Raw genomic sequence first — 13431 nt, 5'->3', positions numbered from 1 at the left:
TTTTGGGCACTTTTTGGGTTTACTTCCTCTTTAATTCCTAATCGCCTAGGCTTGCTGACATATAGAACCTGCCTGCACACAATTTTATTTTTCAGGTTTAGTTTCACTAGAAAAGTGAATCTGCAATATATAACATTTACATAACCACAAATATATCTCATCAGTAGAAACACTGCTATTGCTGCTGTACATTTCTGATTCCCCATCAGCCTAATAGTGTTGGCCAATGATGATCGTGTAGGGATTTGTATCAGCCAGATAAAGCATTTATAGCAATCAGCATGCTGTGTCAGGCTGATCCCCTTTTGCCTCAGATCCAGACACGTTGCCTGCGATGTGATGGAGTCCCAGGCACAGGCCCCGCCCCCGGTGACGTCACTGTGTCAGTGGTGAGCAGAAGGAAGAGCAGCTTTGCTGGGTCCACTTCCTGCTACACACAGGGCAAGGCAACCACTGGGCACCTCACCCCTCTGCCAGCTATGGATATGGATGGCATCCTGGACAGGCTGGAGACTGGGGAGCAGGAGCTGGTGCAGAAGGCACTGACAGAGTATAATAAGGAGGTAAGGGATGGAGCTGTGCCATTGCTGGGGGATTTCAGTGCATGGGAAGAGCCTTGTCTGTGATTCCCTATACCCAGTAACAGGGTGGCATTGCATGCATGAGTAGAAAGAAATGTTTTGCTAGGCACTTTGTATTGATGGATGTGGGTGTTGGCAATTACATTCTCTTTATAGCAGTTCAGCGTTTGGCTGACAGCTGCTGAGAATATTTGTAAAGGGAGCTAATAATTATCAAATCTTATAACCCCCATTCACATCCTAACAATTACTAATGCACGTGCACAGCCTTCTCATAGTTATTGCTGATAGATCACACCTAAGCACTGTGTCTTCTAAAATATCTCTTTTATTGCAGTAATTCGCATTGAAAACCCTATCGATTTTGGTGGCAGTGCATGAAATTGCATGTAATGTGCATTTTAGGCTCAATAACCAGCCCCTCCCCTAGTAACCTCTGATAATATTGTCTGACACAGAAAAAAAAAAAAGCACTAAAGCAAGCGCATATTCCGCATGCAAAAACGCATGAGAAGGCGTAACCATGTGTAATCAGGAATTGTGGCTTGTAAACAGAAAAGAATACAAACTGTTAACTTTATTAAAGGTCTCATCCTCATTTTCTAGGCACCAGTTTTAAAGCTACAGCTATGTTAATATTTTAGGCTGCTACATTTTGGGGTAGGTATACACAGATTGCAGTTTGTTTTCATTCTTATAACTGCATAAAAATGTCCAGCAACATCAGAAAGTGGGGAGGCACCCCGCTGCATGTTTCTCTCTACTAAATTACAGTGGTCATTCCCAGGTAGTCATTCATCAATATGCCATGACAGATCGCTAAATGATGTTGTAGGGCCACTGTACACATGCAAGATATGCTCCTGAGATGGTCATGATTTGTTTGTCTCAGGTGACTTTTATCTAGCATTTGTGTAGCTTTAGGCTATGTACCCACGTGCAATATTTATCATTGGATACAAACGACTAACGATTAGTCGTTCGATAATCGTTAACAAAAAAAGTGAACGACAGGCCCATGATGACGGTAAACAGGGAATGTCCCTGGAAATGAAGGACCATCCTGGCGGATCTGATTGGGCAACTATTGTTCGCTATCGTATGTACGGTCGTTCAGTGATCGTGGATGGGCCTGCGGTACACTTTATCTGGTACACATCACTTCTTGCATTGTTCAAACGATGGTATCTAGTGTGTGTACATTATTGGTGGATTATATTTGAACAGTCGTATCGTTTTAGCATGTACAGAATCTTGCACTATGCGATTGTTCAAAATAATAGCGAATAATCTTTGATCTGTCATTAATCGTTAATTTTCCAACGATAAATATTGCACGTGTGTACGTAGCCATACACCTCTAGCTAACAGTTTTGTGTTTGCAAAGATCAATGCAATAAATAGATGGACATAGATGAAATAGATGAACAATTGTAAATAGTTGGACTGATTGGATAAATAGTTAGGTGGACTGATGGGAAAAGTTTGTTCCATTTATCATTTAACTAGGAAATATGTATATTTGGGACATATCCATATCCACATCTTTCCAAGCTGCAAAACTTCCCCCAATGTTACAAAAGCAAGTCCAATTAAATACGACTAACTACCAATAGACATACAAGGGACCTAAATTGTTTAATTTAAGTTGCTGCTTTTGGGGCAGTCATACGGTTTCTTATTTTGGCAACCAAAGTAAATACGTAAGTACATTGCAAGCTCAGACTTTGCAAACTTACTTGGCTGTGTACTTACTATACCAGAAGCCTAGCCAGGACCAAGGTGTTGAAAAACAAAATTAGCAAAGGCATCTCTTATATTTTCTTTTTATTTAGATGTTTGATAACAAGAGTCTTGTTGCTCGACTTTATGTGATATGCTAAGGGAACATTTTGGGGTGTCTGCTATTACCTGAGGCATCCATCCAGTCCTTCCTTTCAGATGGATTTTGAGTCTGAGGCATGCACATCACTTTGCATATGCTACAGATGTGTGCTTCCAAAAGTAGGGCAATGGCAGCTTCTAGTACGGGATTACATCCCTGTGTGTGACATATAGCAACTTTCTTTTAGTTCCTCTTTAAAGCTTAAGGCAGACCTTTAGTGACCGCATATGCTTTGGATCATTGTTACAATGGAATTATGTACTGTCTTTAATATTTTTATTTGCACTAGGAGTTACATTTTACAGTTACAAAATTACTAAACACTTCACAAATTTGCATGAATTTGACAAAATTTGTAAAGCATTCCAAATCTTTATCCTAAAAATGTAGCTGTTAGTTAAAATAAAAAGACAATACTTAATTCTGTTGTTGTTGCAAGTGCACTAAAGCTACGTACACACTTCCAATTATTATCGTCGGAAAACGAACGACGAACGTTCCTGCACGATATATATGAACGATCGTATAGCACTCTATTGTGTGTACAATATCTACGAACGATCGTGTCGTTACCTCTATGTGCAGGATCGGTGCTATACGATCGTTCATATATATCGTGCAGGAACGTTCGTCGTTCGTTTTCCGACGATAATAATTGGAAGTGTGTACGTAGCTTTAGAGCTTAATTGGTAAACCAATTTTAAATCAAAGTCATTATTTCCATTTCTTTGTCAATATATAATAATATAAATAATAATTTTTCCTTCCTAATTAAGAAGTGAGCTACAATGGCTAAGCTGACTTATGATTTAGGTTTTTCCTATATGAATAATTTCCTTGAAATGATGATAAAAGTTGTCATAATTATGTGGGGTATACATACTGGGAGCCTTTAATCCGTTTTAGCTTGAAAGTTAACAGTTGCTGTCTTGCATTGCCCACCTAATTTAGAATTTCTCAGCATTCTTTAAAATAACAATTAGAAGATGTGCTTTTGTGATGTTATTATAGCTTGTCTGCCTTGCCCAGATCCCCATTTTTGTATATTTATAGACATTGGCATTTCTCTGCAGACAGAAAAAGCCAAGATGAAACAAATGCTTTCTGTATTAAAGAGAAATTAACAGGCAAAAACACATGCTAGGCATGTGGCCTACAATATCCAAAAGATCTTTTTTGTGAAGAAAAGGTAAACAATTTTAAATGTGTTATGTGATCCAGCAGTAGACACAGCAGTAAATTCAATAGCTTGGTGTTAAACGTCGAAAGAGAAACATGGAAGCTTGATGGCCATTGTTCTTCTTAACTTTGACTTTCCAAGCTATACAAAAAACATGCATACAGATTATTATTCTTTTCTGTGTACTTTTTCCAGGTAGGAAACACAGAAAATGTCGAAGCTTAGAGAGCCAGCATAGAAGGCAACCTACTAAAAGGAAGTTGACAATGAAATCAGAAAAAGCACCCCCAATAGATCCCATGGCAGAATAAATGAATAACCTTTGCAGATAATCTTGAAGAGGGGCCTTATGGTTAATAATGTACAAGTAGTTTAGTTTAAAAGCTGGGAAAGTTTTTTATTTCTCATAAAACCATAAAGAACAATTTATGCAGTACAGTCAATCATATGCAGAGTATGAGTTCCGTAGGAAAAAAATTCAATGATTACAGATTGATACAATGGTACAAAGACCTGAAATCCCACGTTTCCTACACTTGTTTCTTCAGGGAATATGGATATTTAAGTATCAAAGTGGCTAGAAGGGAATACAAGTAATACACATATGTTTACCCTACATCATCTCGGTAAAGAGTTAATGATCAGATCAGATTCATGGGAGTGACTGGTTAGTTACTTCAAATCAGATGACCAATAAATGTGCCCATAAATAGATACAAATGTATGCAAGTACACATATAGCCTTTTATGTGTTACCCAATGCATGCATACGTATGTCCATATGGGGTAAGAAGAGAGTGGTAGTGATCATTTGGTATGTAATAGTGGTTGCTGACCATAGTGTGGGTCATTATCAGTGAATATTACTTTATAAGTAATTACTTTATAGTCATAAAATGCATCAGGAGTATTCATATTTTCCATTTTAACTTATTGAATTTAGCCTCAAAGTGTATTTTAGAGTGTCCATAAAAGTGCAGCATATCTTAGCATTATGTACACATTTGCCATGTTTTATCAATTTAACCACTTAAGCTCTCACACAATTAGCTCTCCTGTACAGTTTCTTTTTTATATTTCTGCTGTTTATTTAGCAAAACATTTGTCATTACCTAAAATAACGTAATGCATATGTTGTTTCTCATGTTAAAGAGAAATAATGCTGTGTGTTCTGTAGACAAATAGTTTATACATTTTACATTCTAAATTGTCTTCTTTAAAATGGAGCGAAAACCCTGATCCCGCAATGAATCATTGCAAAGTTATTAAGTTTCAGTTGTGCTTTTTGTTTTTTTTTTTGTTTTTTTTATACAACACTAAATAAAATTAACACATAAAAGGGCAAACATTTAAATAGTAATAACTGGAGAAATACAAAAAAAATTTGCAGAAAAATAACAACAAAATAGAAGGAGTTTTAGCTAATTAGGGAAAGGAAGTTGTTATATTGGGACACACTTTTTTAAAGCCTATTTTTTAATTGTTAGTTTGCTTTAACAGACATAATATGCTGAATTAGGTTTACTCCTTTGATCTGCAGGTGAATTAAACTATGAATATAAAATGAACAATAATGTTACTTTGTATTACTTTGTAGTTCCAAGGTAAAAATTATGAGTGCTGCTCTTGGGGTATGTTCAGACCTGCTTCCAAAAAACGCAACTGGAAGCCTACTGTGCACAGCTAGGTTTTCAGGGAAAAAACAAAAACAAAAAATGCTTGTACAGGATTTTAAAGGCCTTTGCAAGACATTGTAAACATTTGGACAGCTAAACTACCCTGGAAGCTACATGGAGCTTCTGAACAAAAGCTTGTAAAAGCCTAAAGCTCGATAAAGCCTGTTCGCAGACTGTAAAAACACTTAAAAAAAGCTTGAAAAAATTAAGGTCTGAACATGCCCTTATTGAGAGCAAAGTTGTCTGTCAGAATGAATAGGTATTGTTTTGCACTTATCGAATAGGTATAACAAAACACCTTATTTGTATATTTACCAGACCAAAACAGAGCAAATGGGAAACCAATGTTAGGCTTTACATAATGTATACAATTACACACCGGTATACTAAACTACCATGCAGTAAACTACCATGGTAACCCAATATAGCCATCAGGACTAAAGGTAGAAATAAATATCATGCCAAAAAAAATAACTTGGGCACTAAAGTTTAGGGGTCGAGAAACTTGGGCAACTGAACGGAGGTGAGGCTGGTTTTATAATTAAAATAATAAAAAGAACCTATAAGGATATACAGAAATTCAACTTGGCACAAAGTAAAGAAACATACTTGTTAAAGATAAGCAGAGGAGACTGAATAGCTACTTTTAATGGAAGGCTTTTGCAGGGCTCTTTAGAAATATGTTCGTAGCTCTTCAAATGTGGATGTTTAAAGTGTACCGAAAGCAGTGAGCAGAAACTAGGCCTTCATTTGCTGTATTGTATAGGTGTTCTGTTCACACACACATGTAATATCAAGAGTTGCCATCTTCCTTCAGTTCCTCCCTATACAGTACATTTTGTTTTTGGCTGTTTACATAATTTCAAATTATGGTAAAATTACATTATCCTAAATGGTATGTACCCTCATACATCATGTCCAATGTCCAACTAACAAGATGCTTTGCGTTGGTATTAAATTGCTGTTAGTTGGGTAGTGGTGCTTTATCCATGCCTAGATGAGTGTGTGAAAATAGATGTTGCTGCTAAAAAAAAAACATCTTTGACTTTGCATTTATCGGATGAAGCATTGTTTCACTGTGTAGAAAATGTAGTTGTGTCTTCCAATGTTTTCCTATAATTTATGGCATTGTGAATATCTCATAATCTTTTGGGGCTTATAAATTTATTCAACCACTTTTAGCTGTTTACTCTGGTTTGTTGTTTAGACATATAATTGCATGCTTGGGACAGCTATGCTCAGTACTATTTTATTCTGGGTCACCATTAAAATCACAAGCTACAGACAGTATCTGCAGATACTGCAAACTCCATCTGTTGTCAGTAACCTAGTTCAGAATGTTTAATGGTACTTCATTATTTTCTTGACCCCTATAAATATATGCGTATTCTTCTCCTGGGAGTCCCTACTAAAACATTTTTCTGATTTTGTAAAATGAGGAAGGGTAAGAATCCATGTTTTTTTCCCCATTTCCATTACAGGGTAGATTCATTTTTTTTATATTGACCTTTGTGGCGACGTGAAAAGAAAGTTAGGGAAATCTAAAATTTCACAGTTGCTACTGAACGAAGCGGAGAGAATGTTTTGCAAAGGGGACACCTCAAAGTACTGTTAGGGTTAGAGCATGTAGCAGTTATTGATATTTGTAATAAACACTGACAAAAAAAGTACGGTAGGCTTGAATTTATTGATTATTCAATGGCAGGGTTAGATCACCCTTTTAGTGTTTCATGATGCTCACTTCATCAGATGTTTCTGAGCAGAATTGGTAACCTGTCTAGGTGCATTGATATTGAGATTCTGCTATCACCAGAAGGAGCCATTGTTATCATTTTGCTGTCCTAACTTGATTTGACAATGGGTAATAATGATGTTTTTAATCTATGTTACATATCTTTGTGTGGTTTCTTCAACTGAAGATTAGCTTTCCCCACTGGTGTATTTGGTGTATTTGCTATATATATTTTTTTAAGTTTTAATGTTTATATTGGATTTGTGCTTTCAAGTTATCCCATGACAAAGTTATGTACATTTAAAAATGTACATGCTTTTTACAAACATTAAAGGATCTTCAAACGAGCCCTGACTGACCTCAGTAGTTGCAGGAACCATGGAGCAATATATTAATTAAAGAACTTCACAACAGAAGATGTTAGGTCCCTCTTTCAACAGCTCATCTCAGCTTTTTGTTATGTTTTACATCACTGAGTTTTTGTATTCATGAATTGTAGAATTTTTTTGTTAGGTTCCCACCTTTAGGAAGTTTTTTCCTCACTTTCTCCATGTATATCCAATAAGATAATCGTATATCCAAAAATTACAAATTTGGACTTTACCTTGCACACTTGTTTGGTCTGGGGAAAGTACTTGAGATCAGCCTTATTTTAAATGGCTAACCTTGGTAACAATTCTTTTGTGTCAGTGGGTCCCCTGGAGGTTGTCGGGCCTGAGCTGCCTGTCTCTACAGGTCTGTACTGCAGTGCAGAGTCTTCCACTTACATCACTTCTGTAATTAAAATTGTTTGTCACAATTTGTAAATGCTCCCCAGGGAGATAAATCACGACACTGTGCTTATGGCAGTGGTTTTCTGCCTGTGTGGGAAGCATAGCCAAAAGGCTGTCCCCTACTAGCATGCTGAAGGCAAGGACACTTACTCTGTGTGTGGAAGGGTCTCACGAAGATTTTCTGCTACAAATCTTCACTTTTTAGGGTTAATAAACTATGCAGAAAATCTTTGTGAATTAATACATACAATGTTTTTAGTACATTTAATGTTGAAATGATGCTGTTGCTGTTTCAGTAGTGCTAAAAGAAATTAGGTAGGTTAAATGAACACCATTATTCACCCTAATTTAAAAAAAAATCTGCTTTCAATGTATTTTTGGATATAGTATTAAAAATTGCCAAGGTGAATGTGGCTTTAAAAAGCAACTTCAGATAAAAAAGCTAGCAGCACCCTCACCCTGATGTATACTTGCCCAAATCGGACAATTACATTCTGCAAAAGTTCTCATGGCAAGTGGCTTCATTGGACAAAATGTTATGGTAGTACAGTAGAACACCTAAGACTTTTATGGGGCAAATTACCTATACAGTGGTTGTTTTAAACCTGACCCATATATCTATTGGATGCTGCTGTACACAAATGACTATGGGAAAGAATACTTTAGCTAAAGGCATAAAAACTCCTGCAGGCTGTGGTTGTCCAATTCAGGTAAATATAGATCTGCATCTAGTTGAGGAAAGGAGTGGGTGGGTCGGTTCGGGGGATTTAACCTGCTAGTATGTTTTGCAAATTGAAAGGGAATAGGACAGCCAGATACAGATGCACAGAAAAATATTAGAAGCAACTGATCTGTGTCCTTGTGTACATAGCATATACCCAAATAATCATTGATTTAACAAAAATTTATGTTCTTTTGCAGAATTCCCAGTGTTTTTTCTTCAATGCAGAGCAAAGAGAGCAGCGTAAGGTCAGTATATTTTTTTACATTGTATTATTGTCTCCAACACCAGAATTCTAACCACTGTGTTGGGCTTTCTAAGGGAAGCTGTGTTTGATAGAAACAAAGCCGCTTCTTCCCATTTTTCATTTTCTAAGCTTTCATCTGACAAAGGCAAATGTTTGTGGTTGTTATAAGCATCATATGCAGCCATGGTTGATCAATATAAAAAATTCTAGGAGTTGGCTGTAGATTCTCTGTGATGAACATTGCATTCATAAACACATTCATTGTGCATACATAGATGTAGGTAAAGAGTATCCTCTCTGATGCCCAGAACATCCTGGTCTGTATCATGCAACTGGGGTCAAACATGTCCAAATGTTTTAAGCAACATTGTGAGTGTATCAGTGCTACAATTAGGGATTATAGGAGGTGCCTGTTTCCCAATATCAAATGAATATTCAAATTTTAATAAAAAAAGCCCACTGTGGCTGTCCCTGTGATATATTTATTTTAAGACTTATTCATTAAGGCAGTGCAAAATGTCATATGCAATAGTAGATTTTAAATCCAGAAAGTTAAATGAGCAGAAGAATTTGGTTTCTTGTGTGTACTACTCTCTGCATATTGTTTGTTGTCTTATCAATCTATGTCTCCTTGTATGGGCAGTCAAAGTGTATGTTAAACTAAACATGTTTTGCTTAGTCAAGTGTGGAAGGATCAAATTTCTAATTGTTTTTTTACTTCTTTATAAGAGATTTCCATTAGAAAGGTTTACCGTTACTTTTTGTTCCTTCTGACAGCAGTTTTACCAGACAGGAATTGAGGAAAGTTCTGCAACAAGTACATAGACAATATTAATAAATTAGGAAGCTTTTTGCTACTTAATTTAAAAAATATATATTTCTGTCTTTGTTGCTCTAGAAATTGTTTTATTTTCTGTCTGTAAAATGTCAGCGGATGAGCTTAAATCTGTCAGGGAATTAACCCTCTTCTAGCATTATCTGAACATACCTTTAACTCCCCATAATTTGCCTGATTTAAAATCCCTCTGTCCATCTCTCAAGGATTGATGTAATTTGGTATGGTTGTATGTTTTTACTAGACATACTCTGGAATAATGTTCTCATTCTGTTTAGACAAGTATAAAGATTTTCACTAGTAAAATACTTGTACATGAATTCCCAATTTCTCTGACCTGTTCATTTCCTGCCCATGATTTTTTCTCTTTGGCTTGCAGCGCCAGGAACTGGAAGAGGTAATGAAAAGCTATGAGAGCTTTAGATGTAGATAGCAGCCTTTCTTAGAGCTATGCTATGACTTTTATTGTAGAGTGAAGCTGTATAGCTACCAATAGTTATACAATGATTGCCTGATTCCTCTGTTTTGGGGATTGGATGATTATATCATACCTGGCCCCCTATCAGACTGCAAAGATCCAGTTGCATGCACCTCAATCCAGGTTTGGAGATTTGTGGAAAATCTAAATCTGTGGCTGTTGCAAAATGGCTAGTCAGTAATACAAATGAGATGAAGATACCTAGGGGTATATTTTTAAAGATGTGTATCTGCCTTAGCAAACATTTTGTGCTCATTGTTATTTAAAACACATGCACCTGGTAGATTTTTCACCTACAAAGTTTTACTGAATGTCAGATTTGCTGCTTTGTAAATAGACTCCCTGGAAATACTGTGCAACATTTCAAGTTGACCTGGGAGCTTTAAAGCTTGTTACTCTAATGATGCCTTCATCTAAGAGGCTAAACTTTGCCTGTCCTCCTGCTTTCCTGTTGGGTTTACCATGTTATGCTCCACCTATCTAACCTAGAGGCCTACTTTTTACATTTATTCTGTTATCTTTTTTTTTAGTGGTACGGAGGCCCTTTAGTTCTAGCCTGCTTGTCCTACTCAAGTTTTGAGTTTTGCTTTTTAAGACTTGGAATGTAGCAGATATTCAGATAAACAACTCCCAATTCATGCTTTCATGTTCTGTATTATTATACCTGGTTAGTAGCTCAGGAAGTATTGAAGTCCAATAAACAGACCTCTTCTTGTCAATACTAGTTTCTTGTAAATTAGGCATAGGTTTACTTCATTCTTACCTTTTCTTCTTCTTTTCATTGCCACTTCATGACATCAGCAGACCAAGGAAAATACCTGAAATTTCCATGTATGGAGGAGTGTCTGATTTACCCATGATACAGTTCTATTTTAATAGTTAGATAACGCAAGGCGGATCCTACAGAATGTGACCTCTTGGGGATCTCAACTGTGAAAATGTCACCTTCTCTGCGATACAACCAATGTAAATCCCCTTCCCTTTCATTAGACACAGTCATTCTCCAAGAAGCATGACTTCAGTTATCGTCTGCCTAGTGCCATCCTAGTTATTATTAAAATAATCATGCAATTATTTGGAAAATAACCTGACATTAAAAGGAAGTAATGTAATATGTTATTATTTTCGTTAACTACATTCTGTATTATTTAGCAATTTAAGACATATTCTGCTGTATTTGCTATTTATTTGGCAACAATGTTTACAAACAAAAAATATTGAGTGTGGGATGTTACTGTGTTGCACAGTAAATGAGTGTTCAGATACATCATAGTGTTATGTAAGGACAGGATTGTTTGTATCTCTAGATCCTCGGTGATCACGAAGCAGCTTCATCACTTTCATCCCGGGGATTCAGCTGGTTGACTTTTAGACCCCCTGGGAATGCTAGGTGTGCGTCAGCTAAAGATTTTAACAGTCAGAGCCACAAGCTGTGGTTGCTGTTGCTGAGAACATTTATCTACTCCACTAAGGAATGTAATAATACAGTTTAAATAGTTTTAGGGTTTAAAAGGGTATAGGGTTTAAATAGTTATTAGTAATAAACAGGATTTATATAGCACCAACATTTTATGCAGCGCTGTACAATAAATAGGGGTTGCAAATGACAGACAGTGACACAGGAGGAGTAGAGGACCCAGCAGAAAGTGGGAGCAAGCCGACTAGGATGAGGAAGACCATTACAGAGAGTGGGGGCAGCTCTATAAAAGTCTTGGACCCGTGTGTGTGATGAGGTTATGAGTGAGGAAGTCAGTAGTAGGTTATTGGAGGACTGAAGAGAGCAGCTAGCAGAGTATTTTTTTTTCCAGGTCAGAAAGGTAAGTGGGACTTTGGAGGGATTTAAAGGCAAAGCACAAGAGCTTAAATTTGATTATAAGGTGAAAAGGAAGACAATGAAGAGAACTACAAAAAAGAATGGATGAGTCTGGCTGCAGCATTCATAATAGATTGTAAAGGAGAGAGTCGGGTTAGTGGATTACCAGAGAGGAGGAGGTTACAGTAGTCCAGATGAGAGATGATGAGAGCATGTACAAGGAGTTTGGTGGTCTCTGAGGACAGGTAGGGGTGGATTTTAGAGATGTTGCACAGGTGAAAGTGACAGGACCTGGAAATGTTCTGAATACTAGGGGAAAATGGGAGCGCACAATCGTAGATGACGCCAAGACAAGTGCCTGAGGGGATGGACGAATAACAGTGTTGTTAACAGTTAGATGTATGTCAGGGGGAGATTTGGAATGTGAGGGGGGAAGGTGATTAGTTCAGTTTTATGCAGGTTGAGTTTCAAAAATCTTTCAGCCATCTCTTCATAGGCAGCATGAGACCTTATCCAGGACTGGGGTAGACAAGTCTGTGGTGGACAGATTTGAGTGTCATCTGCATACAGATGGTACTGTAAAGGAACAGAGGGGAGGTTTACAGAAGAAAGAGAACCGAACCAAGGACTGACCCTTGGGGAACACCAACAGGGAGAAGAGTAGAAGACGAGGAATTGCCATTGAAATAAACTTGAAAGGAACGATCAGGCAGGTAGGAAGTGAACCAAGAGAGAGCAGTGTCACTGATACCAATGGAGCGCATGATTTGGATTAGAAGGGGGCGATCAACAGTGTCAAAAGCAGAGGAAAGATCAAGGAGAAGGAGGAGGGAAAAGTTGGAGGGGTCTAGAAAGGGTTTCCTTAGGATAGGGAGAATATTAGCATGTTTGAGAGTGGAGGGGTGGATACCCGTAGAAAGGGAGAGGTTGAATAGTTGGTTAGGGCTGGGGCTAGGGTGGAGGAATGGGCACAAAGTAGATCAGAGGGAATTGGGTCAAGTGGACAGGTAGATGTAGATGAAGAGTAACAGGGCTGAGGGGGGTCAGTGATAAATTACAGTTGGAAGGGTTGGATATGGTTGGAGTGGCACGGTGAGCAGAGAGATCATGCCTGATTTTGTCAATTTTATCCCAAAAGTAGATGGCTATGTCTTGGGCAGAGAATGTGGTAGTGGGGGGAGCAGGTGTGGGGTTTAGGAGGGTCTCAATTGTTGCGAAGAGGCTACATGGGTTGGAAGCTTTAGAGGAAATGACAGCAGAAAAAATAATTTTGTTTGGCAACAGTGAGTTTGGTGCTAAAGTGTTGTAGTCAGTGCTGAGTCCTCCACTTGCACTCAGCTGCACGAACAGTCTTTTGTAGATGTTTGGTGTGATTCATGTGCCAGGGTCCAGGTTAGCAGGATGGGGGTAGCGCAAGGCTAAGAGAGCGGTGAATAGGCTGAAGGTGAAATGAGAGTGGGTGGGGTAGAATAGACTCTGTATGTACAGTTAGGGTAGAGAATGAGGCCCA

The 13431-nt window shown here is 37.7% G+C and overlaps 1 protein-coding gene across 5 annotated transcripts in view; it reads left to right on the top strand.

Annotated features, from left to right (window-relative positions):
• The first annotated feature begins 382 nt into the window (after positions 1-382).
• The window catches only part of RIC8A (RIC8 guanine nucleotide exchange factor A), a 39742-nt gene continuing 26693 nt past the window's right edge, over positions 383-13431 (top strand). For 3 of the 5 annotated variants that reach the window (XM_072427135.1, XM_072427133.1, XM_072427132.1), the window contains exons 1-3: positions 383-563; positions 8749-8796; positions 10010-10027. In XM_072427135.1, coding sequence (XP_072283236.1) covers positions 480-563; positions 8749-8796; positions 10010-10027 — 150 coding nt within the window. In that variant the 5' untranslated portion in view covers positions 383-479. The remainder of the gene's footprint in view (positions 564-8748; positions 8797-10009; positions 10028-13431) is intronic. The other 2 variants (XM_072427136.1, XM_072427134.1) reach the window with 1 other exon arrangement.

Source organism: Pyxicephalus adspersus, chromosome 11 (assembly GCF_032062135.1).
Source record: "Pyxicephalus adspersus chromosome 11, UCB_Pads_2.0, whole genome shotgun sequence".
NCBI lineage: Eukaryota > Metazoa > Chordata > Amphibia > Anura > Pyxicephalidae > Pyxicephalus > Pyxicephalus adspersus.
The sequence above is the reverse complement of the archived record's forward strand: the minus strand, read 5'-3'. Positions and strand labels throughout refer to the sequence as shown.